General features: G+C 36.1%; 1 protein-coding gene across 9 annotated transcripts in view; it reads left to right on the top strand.

Moving 5' to 3' along the window:
• Positions 1 to 12632, top strand: part of PCNX1 (pecanex 1) — an 82619-nt gene that overhangs the window by 44579 nt on the left and 25408 nt on the right. For all 9 annotated transcript variants that reach the window (XM_042048128.1, XM_042048123.1, XM_042048127.1 and 6 more), the window contains 7 exons: positions 2478 to 2588; positions 3069 to 3160; positions 4449 to 4558; positions 6230 to 6335; positions 8141 to 8233; positions 9776 to 9926; positions 11755 to 11896. In XM_042048128.1, the coding sequence (XP_041904062.1) occupies positions 2478 to 2588; positions 3069 to 3160; positions 4449 to 4558; positions 6230 to 6335; positions 8141 to 8233; positions 9776 to 9926; positions 11755 to 11896 (805 nt within the window). The remainder of the gene's footprint in view (positions 1 to 2477; positions 2589 to 3068; positions 3161 to 4448; positions 4559 to 6229; positions 6336 to 8140; positions 8234 to 9775; positions 9927 to 11754; positions 11897 to 12632) is intronic.

Genomic DNA, 12632 nt, shown 5'->3' with positions numbered 1-12632 from the left:
GATTAATAAGAATTACTGACCCAGGCATTTTGGGTATTAGTTCTTATTACTTGATTTTAAGAACATCCTGAATTTTATGCCTCATACTGCTTCCCCCTTCAACTTTCTGCTAATAAATCTGTATTTAAATTTAAATGCCCAGAGGGAAAGTGTCTAAGCTGCATATTTATGAACAGAAATTGTCCAGACCTTTTCAAAGGTGCTTTTTGAACAAATTCCTTGGTTCTATTCATATACTGGCATACTTTGTTCTGTATAAAAAAAGAAATTAAGATAGAAGATACTTTTGACTCATTCATGATACAAAACTAGCATAATTTCTCTTGATAATGCTCTCCCAGTTTTGGAAGTATTTTCTTCCCTTTTCTACCATGTGGAGTCATTACCATAATGTATACCCATATCACCATAAGATAATACATAAATGTACATGGAGATGGTGTGCCCTACTGTGGAAGTGAGCTACTTCTTAAAAGTACTGAACAGTGAGTCTTTACCAGTTTTAAAAGATGTGGTGGCATTTTCACCAGGCCATGTCCATCTTGGGATTAGCTTTTAAAACTACTTAGTTGAAGAGTTCAAAGTGGGTTTTGATCCTTATGTTTTACTGTTCTTCTGGGTTATCTTGCAGCAGCATATGGCGTTTATATTTCTTACCAGTTCTTCCAATAAAAAATCAGATTGCCAGAACAGCTCACTGTACTTTAAAAAAAACCCAAATGAAAATCCTCCAAACAATAAAAAACCACAAGTGGAACTCAAAATAAAAAACCAAGAACCAAACTGAAAAAACACCAAGCAAAACAAAAAAACCTGCCCCACCAACCTGCGCTGCATGTCCCACCGTGCTCCCCCACGCAATACACTTGCCCTTGGAGCAACTCTTACTGTTGCCGAAGCACTGTTTCAGAAAGCTTTGCAGTTGATCAATTGTTCTAAATCTACTCCACATTTATAATAATTATTTTGTCTTTTCACCTAAATGAAATTTAATAATTTCATTTAGGTGAATTTAAGTTCACCTAAATAAATTAATAAAAATTATCTTTTCACCTTGTTTGCTATTAGAAAACAATGATGTAAAAGACTGTAAAAGCATCATAAATATTGGCTTTTTGCTGGACTACTCTTTAAAAATGGTGTATTCTCAGATCTGTCTAATAATTTTGTTTCCAATGGGCCCAAGATAGTTTGACTTACAGACTTTGAGGAAACAACTTTTTAATCTGTCAGTGACAGGAGGCTGTATTTGCCTCCTATGTAGGCTTCCTTGACTAATGATTTGAGATAGGGGGTTGACCTGAGAATTTTGAAAAAGTATTTTCTTCAGGTAGTGAAGAGCTGGTCTGAAATCCTATATTTCCTAATTCTTGTCAGTAAAAAAAGTCAGAATTCAGTGTCTTTCCCAAGCTTGCAACCTGCATGTTTTTAAATTATATTATTGTTTAACATTACCATGGAGTGGGGAAAATCAGATTCGCAGTATCTGACTGTAGATATTTCTAATGAGAAATCCTTCAGTGTCCAACTATTCTGTGCATATGGAATTAGAAAATTAAATTTGAGACTTGTGGTTCTTTACAAGATACTTTAAAATCTGTTTCTTCTTCTGGTCACTGAAGGTACAAGTCAGTAAGATGATAGAAAATCTTTCCTAAACTGCCAAATTTTGTCTGCTAGGATTATTCTCATTATTTGATCCTTCTATCTCTCAGAACTTAGAATTTACAATATGCTGTTGCATGTGAATTAAATCTGAACTACTAGATCTGAACTTGTGTAGAAGATTATTTCTGCATCTTTTATTCTTTAAGATAGAAAGTAAATAATATGTACAGGTTGAGACATACCATTTTCTGTATTAAAATTAGGTGGCATTCATTTATCTTTGCGTTCTGAAATCCTGTAATTTGCAGGTGTTTTCATGGTTCATACAGTTGTCTTTGTTAAAAAAGCACAAAACCCCCAGTCATTTAGGATTAGAACTTTCAGAAGTGGTGTGGAAAAATCAGTGAAATTGTCAGATGTTCTTAGTAGCAGAAAACCCGGAGGTGGGGTGCTTGGCCTCCCTGACATCAGAGTGGCTGGTGTTAGGTTGCTCCTGTAACTCCAGACAGGCAGTTAGGCTTGGATAAGCCTCCGTTACAATGAGTGAAAACTCGTAAGTCTAATCTGTAAACACTCCTGGCTGATCTTTGCTAAATAAAAATGGAAAGCCTGAACTGGCCTGTGTCCATGTCTACAGCAATTAAAAGGAAAGTACTATTGATTTGTATGACCTCTGTATGCAGTCAGTTCTGAGTCATTGAAGTAGAACTTTACATAATGTATATTTTCCTTAGAAATTATAGTAGAAATGCTTCAGTGATGTGGAGTTAAAATATGGGGTGTGTGATACCCTAGAACTTAAACTGAAAAATATCTTAACCATGCTGGTTTTTTCACATTCACCACTTTTTCATCTCTTTTTTTTGTAGTGTTTACACTATGTTTCCCTATAGTATTCTTCATTGGTCTCCTGCCTCAGGTGAATACATTTGTGATGTATCTCTGTGAACAGCTGGACATTCATGTCTTTGGTGGCAATGGTGAGTGTTGTGTTTTGTGTCAGTGGCAAAAGTGTGAGATGTGGAACAGCCAAGATTAGTATGTTAGTTAAAACATTTAGTGGTTACAGTATTTTTATTCCTACCCTCTAAACATAGAATACTTAATGGTGTTTTTAAAAAGCCTGAAGGTATTCTGATTGATTATTGGGAAACAGAATTGCTGTCCTAGTAAGTCTGTCAAAAAGTATACTTTCTTCCTCAGCTGGTTTCTATTGCTATTTTCATGGTAAAGCTGTTGAATAAATAAGGAGGTTAAAAAAGCCACATAAAATGCTCTTTATAAAAATCGCTTCTAGGGAAAAATACAAGTAGCTGCTCTGGTTTCAATTGCCTTTTTTTCCCATCAGAGGGTTGTGGCAACTAGGGGGCTGATATCATCTTAAACTGAAGTATTTTGTATTCTAACTTAAGAAGATAACGATGTTTTGTTTTTTTTCTTTTCATTTCTATGATATTCAGCTACCACAAGCCTGCTTGCAGCACTTTACAGTTTTATCTGTAGTATTGTGGCAGTAGCATTGTTGTATGGACTGTGCTATGGTGCCCTGAAGGTGAGAAAAACTTTATGCACAGTAAACATCAATGTTTTGGGTTTGTTCTCTGCTTCCTTCTGTATTAAGTAATGAAAGTATGCAGCTACTGAATTAGAAATATTAGTTTGATTTATTAGGGTTTCATACTTGCTCAGCTGTGATGTCAGTAGAGGAGATGCAATGCAGGAGCAAAGCAGATTTTTTTGCTTTCAAAAGGTGTGTGATTTGTGCCTGCTCTAACAGGCTCTTTTTTTTAGTTGAAAACACATGACATTTACTGTCAGTCCCATTCTACATCAATTCTTGAAAAAAATCATGCAAGTGGCTTGATTCTAGCAGAGTCTGCATGTGCTAGTACATTAACTTCTCAAAATGGCTCATGTAAGTATTTTTTTCTGGTGCTGCAAAACTGAAATAATATTTTCAAATTAATATTTATTTGAAAAGAAACCAAGAAATAGTTTGTAGTGTCAAAGCGAAGATGTGTGTCTATCTGAAAGGTAGAATTCAAGAGTTAGCTGGCAAAGGGGCAAGCCCCCCCCCTTTGTTTTTTGCTTGAAATGTTTTGTTTGAAAACAGTATGGAGTGTGATGTTGGTTCTGTTTGTTCATTTCAGGTGTGTCAATAATCAAACGTGCTCAGTTTACAATGAATTGTAGCATGTGTGGGTCCAACTCAGAGTTGACTGGCTTTTCCACTTTGTCACAGAGAGTAGAAAGTTCCTAGAGGAGATACTCCCATGATGCTATCACCTGCAGAACATCATTAGCCTTCTGTGAATTTGTACACTTGTCTCATTAGCCTTTTGTAAACACATCCATTTAAGACAAACAAGCTTTAGAAAAGAGTAACTCTTACATCTTTGCAGATCCAATACAGATCAGGAAAATAAATATATACACAAATAAAGCCACTTTTTAATCTGCATTCAGCACAATAGAAAAAATAAATCTTGAGTCAAAATATATGTAACTTTCAAAATTGAGAAGTGACTAAATACAGCTCTTAAGAGCCTGTGGTCTCCAGGAATGTAGGAAATGCCTCATAAGGGTTATGAAAAACGATGACTGTTTAATGATTAAGATGGTGTAGACTTGAAGGGGGTGTACACTGTGTTAGTGTTTCTGATCTATAGTTGGACATAGGTAAAGATGGAACAACTTTTTGTACAAAAAGCCCTGGTTTGTTTTTGTGGAATTGTAGTTAATTTTTCCATTCTCTTACCATGATATACAAAATTCTTGTATGTCAGATAAGTGGTGTGTACTTTGTATCCTTTTTATTAACATTTCATTTCTGTCTCCAGGATTCCTGGGATGGGCAGCATATTCCAGTTCTTTTCTCCGTATTTTGTGGTTTGTTAGTGGCAGTATCGTATCATCTCAGCAGACAAAGCAGTGACCCTTCTGTACTTTTGTAAGTGGCTCAGTGTGTATGTCTTCCCCAAGGAAGAAGCAAGTTGCGAGGAAGTACTAAGTGAACTAATGTTACACTTAGTACTGTTTGAACTTTTACTCACCTTCATTAATCAGAAATAATGTTCTTAGTTCAATAGTTAGAAATTCTCACATTTTGCATCTAGTTCCTTCTCTAACAATGACCTTTTTTTATGGCTTTTGATAAATCACTTACATGCCAAAATCTGATCTAAATGCCTGCTGATGTTCTCCAAAATGTCAGTCAGGTACCATCTTTCTGCTGCTGGGTTTGTTGGGAACAACATGTATCCTTTCTGTGTTTAAAGAGGTGCTCAAGGCACTGGTTTAAGCTGAAGTCCACAGGGAGGCTTTCTGAACAGTTTCACTTTGTTGATGTATTCTCATATTGAATGTGTACTCAAAGCACTTGTTCAAATAATTGTGCAAAATTATAAGGATCTGTTTTGGTTATGAGGATTCCCATCTAGCGGGGGGAAACAGGTATTCATGTTGTTATACTGAGTTGGAGTAGTGATCTGACGCTGAGGGCGTTTGATTCATTTAATAATGATACATGTAAAACATAATAGTTCCAGTAGGAGAAACACCTCCCCCAGAACAGCCAATAAAAGCTCAGCCATGTACCTAGGTTAGGCAGAGCTTGTGCTTGGATTTAAATGTAGCTGTAATGTTGGATGGATTTGATAAATAGTGGCCTGGGGTAGAAAGTGAGGGACTGATCTCGGTTAACAAGAAAATTAATGATTCATAAGTGTTTACACTGGAGGAAATTTCTTATCTTTGGGTTGACCACTAAACCTTGTCCAATTACTCTTAGTTCAGTTGATATGAGGTCCTTTTCCCTAGATATTTGTTCTTCTGTTCTTTCCGAAAACTAAAACCTCTATGTTCATGTTTGACCGGCAGTTTCACCTCTTTAGCCAGATGTGGCACAGTTAAGCATTGTAATACATTGCAATATGTAATTTCCTTGGAAGATCTAGGGCTTGTTCTGTAGTGATCTTCCTGTCCATAAAGTGAAATAGTATTTCTGCCCTGTGTAGGGTACTGTAAGAAAAATCCCACTGAGGAGTTGTAAGACAACTGGTTGTGGCTAGTAACACTGCACATGGGCTTCTAAAAGCTTCAGTGTAAGGTTTTGGGGCTTTAGTATCAGCAAGGCCTGCTAAGAATTTAGAAGTTTGGTCAGCATGGCTAATTCATTAATTAATCAGGGTAGAATAGGTTTCTTTTGTTGTTGCTGAAGTTTGAATTAAATCAAAGAATTCATGGGTCTTTAACTGGTGTTGACAAGTAGACTACTTCTAAATTTTGCATATTTCTGTTCAGTTACTTGTGAGTTCAAGTTTTGTTTCATGATTGCTAAATTTCACCTAAAATTCAGTTTTTTTCAATTCCTTCTGTTGCTACTAGAGAAACTGCAGTTCTGAACATTTGGTTGCTGTTCTTTAATAGTGGCCATTCTGTACAACAGAGAACTAATTCTTTTATAAAGTTGAGATAGCTGTAAACTTGCTCAGCTATGTGAAATCATTGATGTGGCAAAATTAATTTTTTGTGATTAATATGTAATAGAGCTTCTGACTGTTATAAAACCATGTAGAACAATACATGCTTTTCAGTGGGGTTTTTTTGTCTTTCTCTTAAGCTCTTTAGTGCAATCAAAATTTTTTCCTAATTCTGAAGACAAAAACCCTGAGGATCCTCTGTCTGAAGTAAAAGATCCTTTACCTGAGAAGCTTAGAAATTCTGTGGTAAGTAGGCTTTTTAATTATTATAATTTTTAAATTCAATTTAAGAATTTGCTTTGTGTTGGTTTGTATAGCATCTGTCTAGATCTTGCTTAGCTCACTCTTGTCACTTAGCATGGTTCTAGTCAGAATGGATATCACAGCATTTCCTTTAAATCTGCAGGCGAACTCATGTGCTACACTAGGAGTATAATGCTCGTATTGCAATTTTAAGTTATTTTAAAGCAAAGAGAATTGGAATTCCCTAGTGTGGATTCAGTGAAGTATCACTGAGGATCATCTTTTAGCTCATGAATAATAATGATACTTGCTTTTGTGCAGAAGTTCGTGGGAAAGACTTAATGGTGGCAAAACTATATAAACTCAGTATTTCTAATAATTGTGATGAAGAGCTTTGTGCTTGCTGTTCCAGAAGTGGAAAATAAGTGGTGGAAAGTGTTTTGGGGCTTTTTGTGGCTTGTTTGGGGTGGTTTGAGTTGTTTTGTTGCTTGCGTTCTTTGGAGGCAGATGTAACCTGTTCCATTTACTTAAACACTACTTTGAAGTTTTAGTACAAATATTTATGGAAGTAGTAATATTTAAACATTATTCTTTTTCGCACAGTGTAGCAAAAAATGAGTTAAGAAGCTTAGTATGTTTAAGTTGTACAAAAGAAGGTTGAATATTTATTTAGCTTTGTGTAGGGCTCAGCTATAGGCTGAACTGTGTAGCTGGGTTTTTCATAACACAGCAATTACAAGCATGATGAGGTGCTTGATGTGGAAATAAATATTTTTTATTATTATTATTATTATTATTATATAAATATTTAGAGTAGAGAAACTGCAATTCTTTTAACATTGAACAGGAGAGAGTTGACCGTAGGAGCTGCAAGCTACTCTTTAGCTGTCATACGGTGGTGTTAGTCTCCAAGGGGGCAGAGGAGCTGAGGATTTTAATAGCCTTTCTTACAGTGGTTTTTAAAATCAGGACAACTGATTTTTAAAAAGTAAGTTATAGCCCAAGAAGTGAAGGCTTTGCAGCAATAATTGCTGTGTGTAATTATTTGACTGATGGAGTAGATAATCCTTAAATGATTTTCTAGGCTGTAAATATTGATGGTATTTTTACAGAGTTGGGAACTAGTCTACTAAACTTGCGCCTTGAGTTGCAATGGCCTAAGTACGCATTGCCCCCTTGTGGCTGACTCTGGCATGACTAGTTTGGGGGGGTTTTTTGCCTGTTATCAACGGCTTGTTACCATTTTTTAGGAGTAATGGAAAATTCAGACTCATTCCTCGGGGTCGTTCCAAAGCTATCCTTTACCCTTCTACAGAGGAGGCAGAAAAGGGTTAAAGAGCCTGGTTGTTTCACCTGGTTGATAGTTCTGCTTAGGCGGCACTCTTCCAGAGCTCTTATTTGCCCTGTAGTTTAAGCAATTATTAGATCATAAAGGGAAATTTGGTTGTCCCTTTCAGTGCTTTCATCAGCGCTTTAAGGGGATCCTTACGACCCCTCACAGTCCAGGATTAGATACTATATTGTGTATTGATTTGTCCTGCCCCATTATAGATATGCGTCTTTCCCTTTCACTTAGTTGGACTGATGCTCTTAGCTGTAAGATTTGTCTTGTGAAATTTCTAATGACTTCAGTGGAAGTAGCTAACACTGGCATAATTTGAAAATCTTTAATCAGTGTTACTGCATTTGTGTATTGGAGTCCAGTCTTTCAGTACTTTCTTAGCTTGGAGATATTTGCCAACTTTAATGATTCTAAGAGGTCAACCAAAGCTGATATTTTCTAAAATAATTTTATTTTGACTTTGCAGAGTGAACGATTGCAGTCTGACCTGATTGTGTGTATAGTCATTGGTGTCCTCTATTTTGCAATTCATGTCAGTACAGTATTTACAGTTTTACAGGTAAGATGTTACTTCAGTTGGCCTTCTGTATGCGATTACCCTCATGTGATATAAAGCTTATTCTGGTAGTTCACCAAGTCTTCTGCTTAGTTTTAGTGTTTAAACGTATACGGTGACAAGTACATGACTGAAGGTCTTCACTTTTATGTACTCAAAAAGTCATCTTCCTTAGTTCTTTTCTAGTTTCTTCTTATATTCTAGACTTTTATTTTAGCCTCTGACATAAAACACACTTTTGTTTATCTATCTCAAATAGTGTCAAGCTCATTTTGGAATAAGGAAAAATGAAACTTTAAAAAAATGTTTAAAAGGATTAGTGCATAAAGTTTGAGGGGCTGAACCTTGACTTAGCAGTTCCATGCTGGCATGGCTGTTTGTAGACTGTAGAATCAGGGAGTACCCCTTTACTGGAATGATTATTTACAGGACTTCAAAGATCATCTGAGTTTCAAGTTTTTTACTTGTCAGTCTAGCTAGTATTACTGCTTTGGATACTTTGAATGTCTGTATGTGGCTCTTGATGATAATGGCATGGGACTAGATCCTGTGCTTGAGTTTAAGTAAAGCATTTCCCTCGAGAGCTGCAGTTACTGAGTTTCTTATTTCGGTATTCTTGTTATGGAACCATTGACTACCTTATGAACAGCCTTATGTAAGGCAAATGAAAATTTCTTGCATGTATTTTAGAAGGATTTTACCTTCCTGCTGCTAACTAAAGTTAAAGTAAGAAACTAATTTTAAAAAGCATATGCATTTAGGTAACTTCGTATTTTCAGGTGAAGTGTGTTACTTAAGCATGTGTACTTGTGTTTGCTGAGGAAAATATCCCTTCTGTTGTATGGTTGGATTTCAGCTCTCCACCTGAATGTTGCTTTCCCCCATTTTTGAGAGACTTGGCTGTATGCTCTTCACCAGTTATGTAGTTCAATAGCCTTGGGCTTCACGGAGTTCACGAAGAGCTTATGACAAGATAATGCAATCCCAGTTTTGCAATGACTTATCTAGAAATTTAGAGAAAATTTTAAAGAGTAGAAAGCATTATTGTGAAACCAGCCATAATCCCGTGTTAATTTTGCAGTATTTTGTGATTTCTGTGGAAGGGATTGGTCTTGTGGGAGGCTTCTTACCTTCTCAAGAGAATGTGAAGTTAATGATTTGTTTTTGCTTGTTCTTATACCGCCTTTTATCCAGCCGATGGAAATGTAAATTGGGTTCAGCCTTTAGAGAATAATACCTTTATAAAATGAAGTGCATATGGGTCAGAAGCAATGAACTGTGCAAGAAGATTGGTGTACTATTTTTACTTGAAAGTGCATTTCAGCTTAGTGAAAATTTGTTAGATATGAAGGGGGTTTTTTTCTCACAGGGTTTCTTGTTTTATCTTAAAATTGGTAGTACAGTTTCTCATGAAGAAATACATTCCCATTATAATTATTATTATTACAGGAGCACCTGCCTGGATGCTGAAAAATACACTAGCGAAGTAATATTTTATTTTGTTTATAAAACACAAACCTTAATTTCTTCAATTCTTCTTTTTAGCCTATTTTAAGTTATGTTCTCTATGCATTGGTGGGTACGGTAGGCTTTGTGACCCATTATGTTCTGCCTCAACTCCGAAAGCAGCTTCCTTGGCACTGCTTTTCTCACCCGCTGCTGAAAACCAAGGAATACCATCAGTTTGAAGTCCGGAGTAAGTATTGTTTGTAACTTTCTTGAACTTGCTGTAGTTGCTGACCAACTTGTTGCCTATTCATATAATTAATATCTTTATTATTCTCACCACTGGAGAGTTTAATTATATCTAATCTATAAATGAATTCGTTTCTCAGTTCCTCATGCTTTGATTCCATGATGTTTTATGTATCGTTTAACTGATGATGATAATACAAGTGTTAACATTGTCTCAGAGCAGCTCCATTAAAACATAATCTTCAAAACCATAAGTGTCAAAATTTGTGCTAATGATTGCTTCAAGAATTTTTCATAACAATCGAGTGTGTTTCACTATGTATTTCCTCAACATAGCAAGTTTTCAAATGTTTTAGAGGATTAGGTATGGAAATGCTGGTGGAGACTTCATCCTGGCACAGATTTGGTTTTTAATAGTTTTGTTGACATGTTTAACAACAGCAATAGTGCAAGTGGCCAACTAATGGATAAAGACACCAAGGGACCAGTCTTACAAGTTGATCTGCATAGACATGTGCTTGCAGCTTGTGCTAAAGCCTATGAAATCTTTCCCCAGAGATGCAGAAAAGATGAAGTTATACTGCTCATCAGTTTTCCAGAATGGATAAATGTTGTGGTAGATTGTGGGGACTTCACTGTTGGAATGTTTTTGGTTTTAACAGCAGATTCATGAAATTTGTGTCTGAAAGGCCTTGGAAACAACTGAAATTGGTTTTTCTTTTCAAGTAGTTGTCAAGACAAGAAAGCATTCTGCTGCTTTCAGGAACAGAGAATTGTCAGAATTGATTCACAAACTTCATACCTTTGTAGCAACCATTCAGTGTGGTCTTTTCATTGATGTCTAACTTGTGGGATTTTTTCCCCAGCGATTGCGTGTAAAGATGGATAAACATGAACAGCAATTGTAGGATGATGTCAGACTTTATCTGGAAGAAGTGAAAAGTGCAACTGTATGCCTTAACTTTTTAATCTCTAAAACTAGAGACGCTGTAGTTGGTGTCCTTTTGCTGATACCTGGCCTTCAGTATTTTTGTATGTATTAGTATTTTCGGGAAAGATGGAAGCCATAACCAGTAATGTTAAATAACAGTTTGTAACATCTTCTGATTTGGTCCCTGTAACTTAAAGAGAATTCATGCCATGTCAATGACTAATAGTCTTTATGGCTTCTCTTGAAAAGGAATGTGAGTTCTTGCTGGGGTTCATGTAGACATGTGTAGTCACTCACAGCACCTTTTCTAGCCTCTTTCAAGTGTGCCTTAACCCTTTATGAAGGCATCAATGTTTACCGTAAGTTTTGATATAAGCTCTTCTAGCCTATATTGTAGAATAAATTTTCTTATCTTAATTTGCATTAATTTGAAACATATCTTAAAATTCTTATAGAAGTTTAAAAGAAGTTGCTCAAGTGATAGACACTTGTGTTGGCAGGTTACATAGGCTCTTCTGTATCGAAGAGTTGGAAAACAGGAGTCTTTCAGACTGACTATGGTTGGAAAACATCCTTTTGCATGAGATGAAGCTGTTTAAATGATGCATTTTGTCTATGGCAATGTTGAAATTATTGAAGAGGTGGAACCCAGTTTGTTTCCTTCTGTGTAGAGTAAGCATGTAGCTTGCAAACTGTTCTGTTGTTGTGTGAACAGTGCAAAAACTCTACTGGGGCTGCTGACAGGAGCTTCTCTTTATTTTGGTTAAATAAAACTACAAAAGTCCATTGTGAGAAGACAGTTAATCCAAGTTACTCGGATCAAGAATCTTTATTTTGTAAGCAGAAATTTTTTGATTTGACAGTGCCATCTGATTTCTTTTTTAATGTATCTTGACAGATGCTGCGCATGTTATGTGGTTTGAGAAACTTCACATTTGGCTCCTTTTTGTAGAGAAGAATGTTATCTATCCACTGATAGTCCTCAATGAGCTTAGTAGCAGCGCTAAGAATATTGCTAGTCCAAAGAAACTGGATACTGAGTAAGTATAAAAGGCTATCAAGTGATCTTGAGTATGTCTGCTGTGGTGGAAAATTAAATAGGGACTTCTATGGGAAGACAGAATACCTTAATGGTGCTGTCTTAAGAGTAAGGCAAGGAATAAATAAAGCTTTTCTTTTTTTAAAAGCCCTGATAAAGCTGACTTAAACTGATTGGAGTATTACACTGTTAAACTAGAAACTCCCATGAAGATAAATCATTCAACTCCTAGTATATACTGTCTTGATTGCATGTTGTGGAATTACCTAGTAGTGGGATAAGTTTGCTTGTTAAGCTTCAGTCAGTCTATAATATGATTATCCAGATGGCAAGTTCAAGATAGTGTTGATATGTTCTGGTTCAGGTGTAAATTTCAGACTTGTTCCCTGAGTTGGTGTGCCAGCTTGCAGCCCCTCTGTAGCTTTCTTCTCTCATCAAGGAATTCCTCAGACTTCCTAGCCCCTAAGTATAATCCATATCCAGATGGAATTGCACACTGCTTCTTAAATTGAGTCTTAGTTATAATCCCTTGAGCAGTGTATCTGACTGTCTCAGCAAGTGATAGCTCAATAATAGGCCCTACATTTTTTATCTCCAAGAAACAGTAGCAAGGTGTCTCTTTTGGATTTAAAGTTCTATTCATTTAGAACAAGAGAGTATAAATATTGAAACAAAATGGAAAATATATTGGAAGGGCAGGTTGTTAGATTAATTTTTGGGGGGTGTGGGGGTAGCTT

Source organism: Corvus kubaryi, unplaced genomic scaffold (genome assembly GCF_017639235.1).
Source record: "Corvus kubaryi isolate FWS band 111438036 unplaced genomic scaffold, C.kubaryi_AGA036_p1.0 66, whole genome shotgun sequence".
NCBI lineage: Eukaryota > Metazoa > Chordata > Aves > Passeriformes > Corvidae > Corvus > Corvus kubaryi.
The sequence above is the reverse complement of the archived record's forward strand: the minus strand, read 5'-3'. Positions and strand labels throughout refer to the sequence as shown.